General features: G+C 45.7%; 1 protein-coding gene across 1 annotated transcript; it reads right to left on the reverse strand.

The window, feature by feature from the left end:
- Positions 1–1,630: 1,630 nt before the first annotated feature.
- On the reverse strand, positions 1,631–4,133 carry trhrb (thyrotropin-releasing hormone receptor b). Its single transcript, XM_012816391.3, has 2 exons — positions 3,064–4,133; positions 1,631–2,696 (listed from the first exon to the last, which is right to left on the reverse strand). Exons 1-2 carry the CDS (start codon positions 3,832–3,834, stop codon positions 2,253–2,255), a joined length of 1,215 nt encoding a protein of 404 aa, XP_012671845.2. The 5' UTR covers positions 3,835–4,133; the 3' UTR covers positions 1,631–2,252.
- Between the last annotated feature and the right edge of the window lie 5,867 nt (positions 4,134–10,000).

A 10,000-nucleotide genomic window follows, 5' to 3' on the forward strand; every position in this document is an offset into this window, starting at 1 on the left:
ACACACCCTCACACACACACACACACAAACACACACTTATACACACTCAGACACCTACACACGCACACACTCACACACACACACACAAACACACACTTATACACACTCCGACACCTACACACGCACACACTCACACACACACACACTCAGAGACTTGAGTACAAGTACAAGTGCCATCCTACAGTTTATTGTAGCATAACAGGTAAACATTGGACAAAACATAATCAACATTAAAAAGCGAATAAATAACAAATTCTCATAAATATGCTCTCTTTTCAGCGACTCATGGCAAAATCACACCGTGTGCATCAGCAGCCAAGGTATTACACAATCATAACTGTCCATGTGGGACTTCAAGTGAAAGCAGAAACAAAAGACATTCATATCCACTCCTCAGAGAGAACCAAACGGCTCAATGGCTAAACACAATATACAGTACTGCTAAGCAAAGAGTTACAGAGACGGCCATTTTGCCAAATATTTATAAACACGCATGAGCAGTGAGCAATTTACAAACACTTATGAGCAGCATAATGTTCCGAAGTAAACAAAAATAGAGATATATTCACGCACGAATAATAATAATAATAATAATAATAATAATAACAATAATAATAATAGTAATAATAATGCACATGACCCCGAATGAGTAACTTCCTGTCGTCCAGGTCCTGATGTGAGATCTCATCCTGACTCAGCTGGGACCATGGTGGTCTCCCATAGCAACGATGACCAGATTTACTGTTTCAGTCCGACACAGTCCCAGTGTGTAGAATATCTGGTGTGAGTTGTGTGTGCGATGACACGAGTGCTCTTCATGAGAGGCACACACACACACACACACACACACACACACACACACACACACACACACACACAGACACACACACACACACACACACACACACACAGACACACACACACACACACACACACACACACACACACACACACACACACAGACACACACACACTCTGTGGTGAAAGGTAATCCTTACAGCAGAGCCACAGTACTCAAGATGCAACATAGAGACCTGGCACAGGTGCTCAAGCACTAGATAAGGCAAAGGCAGCACAATAACCCATCTGATGACTAAAATTACATTTAACCACACGACCAAATATAAATCTATCTCTTACCACTTACCACTTTACACAAATAGACACATCATGCGATGTAGATTATTTATCTGAACAATCTCATCTGTTTACGTCATGTGATGTACATTCTTTTTCTGAACAATCTCATCTGTTATTATCAGTAAATGATCAGACATAAAGGCCAGCCAGTTGCTTTTGTGAGATATCATGTGTGAGTGTGTGTGTGTGTGTGTGTGTGTGTGTGTGTGTGTGTGTGTGTGTGTGTGTGTGTGTGTGTGTGTGTGTCTGTGTGTGTGTGTGTGTGTGTGTGTGTGTGTGTGTGTGTGTGTGTGTGTGTGTGTGTGTGTGTGTGTGTGTGTGTGAGTGAGAGAGTAAGCCTTGCATTGATCATCCCCTACCGCACATACTGGACATGGCTTTTGTGTTGTTGGGCTTGGGGTTGGGAGGGGAGAAGGTGTTGGGGTTGGGGTTGAGGGGGGGGGGGGGTGGTCGTGACCACACTATTCAGATCCGGCCAGGATCTCGTGCATTGTGATCTATTTGTGTTCATATCAGCTGAGGCGATGCAAACCAGGGATTTTCACAGATCCGGTTTTCTAGACTTACTAAGCTAGGCTGATTTGTGAAAGGCATTGGAAGTTCTCACCGTGTGTAATACACCTGCTCATTCCTAGAGAGAGAGAGACAGAGAGCGCCACAGGAAACTCTAAATATGTCTCACACTTTTTCAGGTTCATTTCTGTTTTTTAATTTGTTTATTTTTTAAGGACTGCACTTTTTTCCAGCCTATAAGATCTTCATCTGAGTGTCCTATTGTCATTGTGATCAGCATGACATCACTGAGCTGGTGTATTTCATGCTAGCTAATTTTCCATTTCAGAAGAAAATTATAGATAAAGAAGAAATGTCCTCAAATGTTTAAAATGCTTACGGTATTTGAAATTAAATCAGTCATTATACCCGTTTAGTTGGTTATGCAAATGTGTTGTGCTTAAAGTTATCTGTCCATTTAAGCACACAGAGACAACCTTTTCGGGCCTCTGTAACTGAAGAGGCTCATCAGGCGCTGCCTCCAGCTGAGCGCAGTCTTACGGACTCACTTGTTGCGCTCCAATCGGAGAAAAAAAAGTTGCTTCCTGTCCTGCAGGCCGTTAAACAAGCTGCGCAGAATTTTGGCTGAAAGTCACTTTCATTAAAGTGCAGTCCTCTGGATAGATCGTCGTCTTGTCGCCGAGGAGTTCATCGGTGGCGGTCAACTCGTCCAGCTCGGTGGTGTAGTGTTCCGTGCTCTCCACCATAGAGGTGTCCTTCCCCGCGCTGTACGTCAGCGCCACGCTGTACGCCCCTTTGGTGCTCGAGCTCTGGCGGCGTCCGCACAGGCAAAGCTTCCGGAAAGCGGCGCGAAACTTCTGTGACATGGCGTTGTAGATGACCGGATTGACGGCGCTGTTCAGGTAGATACAGCTGCGGCAGAACAGCAGGAACCAGGCGTCCAGGTAGGGTTCCTCCAGGAAGGAGTTGACCACGACCAGGGTGCGATAAGGCATCCAGAGCAGGGCAAAGAGGATCACCACGACCGCCAGCATTTTAGTTACCTAGACAACGCAGATAGAAATTGTGTCAGAAAAATAATCCGAGTCTGCATCGGCGTCAAACATTTGAGCTCATGGACAAGGATTGGTTTCAGACTGACATCTTTATAATAAAGCTGTGAAGATGACCGCACACGTTTGACACGTTCTTACACTTATAAACTTTGCTCATCGGTCAACATTGCCAATATTAACTCCTCTGCTATTGATATCCGGCCACTAAGAAAACGCAAAACAACAAATCCACAATGTAACAATCCACAAATCTAGAATGTAACAATGTTTTCATCAAGTGGCTGTGAAGTTAAAAAGTTAAGTTAAAATGTCATGCATAAGATACCAACGAGTGACTGAATTTGCGCGCACTCACCTGTCTCCTGGACGTGGCGGTCGTGTTGGAGCAATGGCTGGACTTTTTCAGGTTTCCCACCGTAATGCCCTTTGCGACACCACTCTTCCCGTTTGCTTTTTTCTCAAACGTCAGTGGATTTAAGAAGAGAATTCTGGCAATGAGTCCATACAGGATCGTGGCGAGAGCCAGGGGCACGACGAAAAAGATTCCAAAGTCAAAAAAGTATATCGGCATGTACACACTTCTCTTCATCTTGTAAGCGCATGATATGATGGTTATATCCGCGTACACCGTCTCCACAGTATCAGTCAGACACAACCATAAAACACAATACAGCGACGTGAGCCCCCACACTAGCAATATGATCTTTTTCGCCCTGGATAAAGTGCAAAGAAACTGGGCTTTAATCGGATGACATATCGCAATGTATCTCTCAATGGTGAAGGCGGTGATTGAACAGGAAGACGCATTAATCCCAAGGTACTGAAAGTAGGTAATGCCGAGACACCCGTAGTGACCAAACACCCAGGATCCGTAGATACTGTCCGCTATGTTGGGAATACCGGCCGCCGACAGGACCATGAGGTCAGCGACGGCCAGACTCACCAGGTAACAGTTGGTGGGTGTTCGCATGTGCTTCGTGGTGAGCACGACCAAGATGACCATCGTGTTGCCGATGATTCCCAGCACGCATATCACAAACACCAACACCGCGCTGATGACTTTGTACTCGATGCTGTGGGGGGTCCACTTAGATGAAGTTTGGTTCTCCACTGTGCTGTTCTCCATCTCTGCTGTCTTGGTAGTTTTCTTTCGAGAGTGGTTGTTTTCTGGCTTTTGTCTCACACAGCGGTAATCCACTTTATCTCGTTTGCTATAGGTGAACTTTAATGTAACGCAAGCTGTTTCAAAACTAATGGGAATATTACACGCCGCTTTTCCAGTGACCAGCTGTGGACCAGTAGCTTTCCTCCTGATGTCGTTTCAGTACTTCGGTACTCCGGTGTTTAAACCAGCATTAAGTCCATCTAAAAGTGGGACTTGATTAGCTTTTGATAATTGTTCCCCTGGTGAAGTTTCCCGCCGTGCTGTGCTGTGGGTCTGACTCTATTACGGCTCGAGCGGATCTGTAGTGGACCAAACGCGTGGTGCTGAAATGTTTGTGTCACCAACGCGCGTCAGTGCGTAATTCAAAGCGTAAGAAGAGACGCAGAGATTGCGGCTGATAGAGACAGTATTTACAGGCACGTTATGCGACACCTTTATCTTCCACATCAGCCATTTGAAATGGATCCTGAGCGACTGTCTCTGTCGTATTTGTTCATCCAAAAGAATCGCTGAATATGTGGGAATAAGTTGAAGTTAAAGAACTGAGACCGTTATTAACATATTCATTCATATAATGTCAGAATTTCATCGTAGGCCTACTTAATCATTTGATATAAATTAACGTGGACACTAATTTCAACTACATTAAATAAATGCCATAGATAGACCTAAATATCTTCACAGACAATATGTTTAGATACAACAGGTTTCTCCAGGACGTCAACAGAATGTAGCCCGCATCTATTTGTGGTGTCTTCCTGAGCAGTATTCTGGAGATGAGAGCACAGAACACATTTAAAGAAAACTTTCGCAGCTCAATCTCAGTTTCTGTCTAAAGTGGAAGATTTCTTACAGTCTAGGTAGCAAGATGCACATTCTTGACTGCACAATTATTTTTCTTTAGATGGAATCGTTGGGAACAGACCCAGCGATTGTTTTAAATCATAATTAAGCCTTGATCTTTGTGACTGAAACGTTTCTACACTTTTTCGCAGAACTGATACCAACATGCATTAAAAGTCTCGTTAACCGGCAACATGTTGTTTTCTTTTGCCGTTTGTATTCGGTGACCTTTCCTTGAAAGACTGCGAGGTTAGGTTAGTTGTGTATTTTTAATCACCTAAGGAAAGTGATTCGACAGAGAGCTCGCTTTCAGGCCATGAGTAGGGAAATGTAGCGTCTCATTCATCTCCGCGAATAAGCTTGTAGATCTTAAACATAGGCCTCTTCGAAGTCCTTCACAACGGCAGCGGCAGGTGCTTTACTTTGAAGGACGTAAGGCGAAGAGATAAGTGACAGGGTAAGAAAGGGGGTTAGCAGAGACTCTCCGACTCTGAGTCTTTATCATCCAAAGATGTCAGTGCAATCTGCTCCCGCTGAACAGTGGGGGAGTCAGAAGAAAGGACTTGTAGGCTTCTGCGTGACAGCGAGCTTTGGAGATGATGGAGATATCGACTGTTGCCAGGGGAAGCTCAACGTTTTTCGCTTTTCTTTGATCAAGACAATCCGTTGAAGTCGCAATACTGTCGCGCATACGGCAGTTATTGTACTTCTAAGTCTAAATTTCCAAATGCTTTACTCTAAAAAGAGAATGTCAGTCAGAAACCCGAGAAGCTTGGCCAACAATATAAAGAACCTTCCAAGAGGCGTCTTTCAAGGGCTGGCTGACTGATATAACATCAAGTTATGTACATCTCATTAAATTAAAAATATCAAGTGCTCTTAGGTGTTTCCATGCGACCATATTGAGTAGGAACAAGATACAAACAGAACAGAGCAACAGAATAAACGCATAGGCCTATTTTTGCATCACATATTTATAGTGTGAAATGGATTTCCAAAAACTGTCCTCATCAGCTGTAAAAGCACAATGTTATATCATCCATACCCTTTTAGAAAATAAGACTACAAAACAGGATTGGTAACGGCTCATTGTGGACCAAATAACCCTTTTAAAGCGAGCTCGTTCGCAAGAATGGCGACAGATTCACACGTCTCGATGGCCAACTTTTGTTCTGTGATTAATACAAAGCACACCGCCAGCTGGCGTGCTGTATTTGATGTTGGATGCATCGCTTCACATTCTTCCAGGATAATTGACTCATCTGGGATTGCGCTGTTGCTGCGTAGACACGCCATCACGTAGAGGATATGAGACGCGCTGTGCTGTACGTCTCCCCCTCACCAACTGGGTTTGCTGGGTAGATGGACAGCCAGCGAATGATCAGAGCCGTGCCAAAATCGGGGGGGGAGAGAAATAGTGTGTGTGTGTGTGTGGGGGGGAGAAATAGTGTGTGTGTGTGTGGGGGGGGGGGGGGGGGGGGGACTCAAAAACGAAGTCCTGTAATCTCGTCAACCGTATCATTGCCCCCGTCATTAAAACTACAGTTCAACAGGGCACAAATCTGACATCAATGATTTGATATGCTTGAGAGCGCTTACTGGCGTTAATTACAGGGACCGCTTCATTTGTTCATTATAGGCCAACAAAACGTATTGGCTGGGTGACTTCACTTTACAATTCATGTGCTACTCATTGACACATAGATGGCTATTCATTCTGAAATAACATGACATCGTTCTGTGACAAATACGTGTCTTGTGTTTAGATTAGTTTCGGTTGATCTTGCAGCTTCACATGGCAGGGAGAGATGAGGCTGAATAATGGACTTTTATGACTGAGATTATGGGCATATGACATTAGATTCATTTGATTGCGTCATGACTGTCCTATTTAGTATCCATGGAGCTAAGCAGAAATGTACTGCCATCTAGCGGTCGGTTTTGAAATGGTCATTATGTGCCTTTGAAGTCTGCAGGAGTTTAAGCCTATTCGTTTGTTAATTTCTTAATTTCTTTGCTTGGACATTGAATGTAATTCATATAGAACTGTTGAATATCATACACCATTTATATTCATCAATGTACATAAATATTCAAACACAAGAAATGGTTGGCATTCAAATAAGTAATGAATACTTGGCTAATGGTCAAGTCAAGTCAAGTAGAGTAAAGCAGACAGACACCAAATGCCGACACAGACAGACAGCAGCATTTTCAGTTTGACAGTACAAGTACAAGTCAAGAGTGTGTGTGTGTGTATGTTTGTGTGTGTATGTGTGTGTGTGTGTGTGTGTGTGTGTGTGTGTGTGTGTGTGTGTGTGTGTGTGTGTATGTGAGGGGGGTGGGGTAAAAATGGGCCTGAGTGCAGAGGTCTCACGGTTAGCTCATAGACATGAGGATAACTGCCCCAGTGCTGTTCATCTGAGGATAACTGCCCCAGTGCTGTTCATCTGAATGAGGAGAACTGCCCCAGTGCTGTTCATCTGAATGAGGAGAACTGCCCCAGTGCTGTTCATCTGAATGTATTTTCTCATTTCAAGGTCTTGTGGTTGCTGTGGTGGCAGGCTCCCATTGACAATAATGACTGTGTAGTTGATGTCTTTCTTTTGGTGGTGTTTCACAGGTGGTGTTAATGTGGACTGGGACTCTTGAGCCGTGTTTTATGGGCCTAAAGTGGCCTTTGACTGGGGGCCGTGACGGATGGCTGCGCTACCGCCGCGGAAGGTCAGGTTCAGGTGTAAATAAGCCTGGTGATTTCTGGGACCTGTATTGACTGGGGCCACACCAGATGAACAAATCAAGGCCGAGAGGAATATGCTGTGCTCTGCACAGACCCTACGCCTCCCCCAGCCCCCAGCCCCCAGTAACTGCCCCCCCAGGGCTCTTTGGTGCTTTATCGTAGGCTGGCCGTGACCCCGGAGGGGGGGGAACGGTCCAAGCAGCAAACAAGATAAACTGCAGGGTGGGGAGCAGTTTCACTTGAGCTGTTAAAAGCCACCGGTTCCTGTGGCATTGTGCAGGTCCACACTCTGAGTGTGTGTGTGAGGTTCCTGTGGCATTGTGCAGGTCCACACTCTGAGTGTGTGTGGAGGTTCCTGTGGCATTGTGCAGGTCCACACTCTGAGTGTGTGTGGAGGTTCCTGTGGCATTGTGCAGGTCCACACTCTGAGTGTGTGTGTGAGGTTCCTGTGGCATTGTGCAGGTCCACACTCTGAGTGTGTGTGTGAGGTTCCTGTGGCATTGTGCAGGTCCACACTCTGAGTGTGTGTGTGAGGTTCCTGTGGTATTGTGCAGGTCCACACTCTGAGTGTGTGTGAGGTTCTTTAGGTGGATATGGGGTGCTTATAAAACTGACTCAGTGTGTGTGTGTGTGTGTGAATATGGGGTGCTTATAAAACTGACTCAGTGTGTGTGAGGTTATTTAGGTGAATATGGGTTGGTTATAAAACTGACTGATGGGTGTGTGAGGTTCGAGGTTCTTTAGGTGGATATGGGGCGGGTATAAAACTGACTGAGTGTGTGTGAGGTTATTTAGGTGAATATGGGTTGGTTATAAAACTGACTGATGGGTGTGTGAGGTTCGAGGTTCTTTAGGTGGATATGGGGAGCTTATAAAACTGACTGAGTGTGTGTGAGGTTATTTAGGTGAATATGGGTTGGTTATAAAAATGACTGATGGGTGTGTGAGGTTCTTTAGGTGAATATGGGGAGCTTATAAAACTGACTGAGTGTGTGTGAGGTTCGAGGTTCTTTAGGTGGATATGGGGAGCTTATAAAACTGACTCAGTGTGTGTGAGGTTCTTTAGGTGGATATGGGGAGCTTATAAAACTGACTGATGGGGTGTACAATGTGAAAATGTAGAAGTGGAGGCTGTGATGTTTTGATGAATACATAAAACTCATCAAACCGCATTTGCAGCAGAAAATGAAGAAGTGGCAAAGAGCTGGAGCACGAGCCCAGAGATGCTGATCAGCCCAGCTAATGGAGCCCAGAGATGCTGATCAGCCCAGCTAATGGAGCCCAGAGATGCTGATCAGCCCAGAGATGCTGATCAGCCCAGCTAATGGAGCCCAGAGATGCTGATCAGCCCAGCTAATGGAGCCCAGAGATGCTGATCAGCCCAGCTAATGGAGCCCAGAGATGCTGATCAGCCCAGAGATGCTGATCAGCCCAGCTAATGGAGCCCAGAGATGCTGATCAGCCCAGCTAATGGAGCCCAGAGATGCTGATCAGCCCAGCTAATGGAGCCCAGAGATGCTGATCAGCCCAGCTAATGGAGCCCAGAGATGCTGATCAGCCCAGCTAATGGAGGAGGTTGCACCAATGACACTGGAATCAGATATCTGAATTGACATCAGCAGGATTTGATATGGCCTCGGCCCGCTTCCATCTCATTTACACCCCCTTTCCCTTTCACACTCACACGGAGTGGAGGGAGCGTGAAGCATAGTGTTCACACAATCTGTGTCTGGTTCACAATAAAGCTCTTCGACGTGACCTAATTCTCCTCACCTTAAAGCTCTGCTATATAGCTCTGCTGGCTTTGGTGAACTCCTTTCGAGGCACAGAGAAGCCGGAGAAGAATAAAGAGAGTGAGGAAGAAGAAGAAGGAGAAGAAGAAGAAGAATAAAGAGCGTGAAGAAGAAGGAGAAGAAGAAGAACAAGAATTAAGAGAGTGAAGAAGAAGAAGAAGAATAAAGAGAGTGAGGAAGAAGAAGAAGAAGAACAAGAATAAAGAGAGTGAAGAAGAAGAAGAACAAGAACAAGAAGAAGAATAAAGAGAGTGAAGAAGAAGAAGAAGGAGAAGAACAAGAATAAAGAGAGTGAAGAAGGGACATGGGGGTGAACGTGCGGTGAGAATGGCATCGCTGAGGGAGAATGGCATCGCTGAGGGAGAATGGCATCACTGAGGGAGAATGGCATCACTGAGGGAGAATGGCATCACTGAGGGAGAATGGCATCGCTGAGGGAGAATGGCATCACTGAGGGAGAATGGCATCACTGAGGGAGAATGGCATCACTGAGGGAGAATGGCATCGCTGAGGTGCGGTGAGAATGGCATCGCTGAGGTGCGGTGAGAATGGCATCGCTGAGGTGCGGTGAGAATGGCATCGCTGAGGGAGAATGGCATCGCTGAGGGAGAATGGCATCGCTGAGGTGCGGTGAGAATGGCATCGCTGAGGTGCGGTGAGAATGGCATCGCTGAGGGAGAATGGCATCGCTGAGGTGCGGTGAGAATGGCATCGCTGAGGTGTGGTGAGAATGGCATCACTGAGGGAGAAT

Source organism: Clupea harengus, chromosome 19 (genome assembly GCF_900700415.2).
Source record: "Clupea harengus chromosome 19, Ch_v2.0.2, whole genome shotgun sequence".
In the NCBI taxonomy this organism is placed as follows: Eukaryota; Metazoa; Chordata; class Actinopteri; order Clupeiformes; family Clupeidae; genus Clupea; species Clupea harengus.

What these genes read in the sequence shown, in the direction of transcription:
- trhrb (XM_012816391.3), bottom strand. Translation starts at nt 3,834, where the DNA reads ATGGAGAACAGCACAGTGGAGAACCAAACTTCATCTAAGTGGACCCCC. An exon ending in CCGCCACGTCCAGGAGACAG is followed by an intron (nt 2,697 to 3,063) that starts GTGAGTGCGCGC and finishes TGCGTTGTCTAG; the next exon opens with GTAACTAAAATGCTGGCGGT.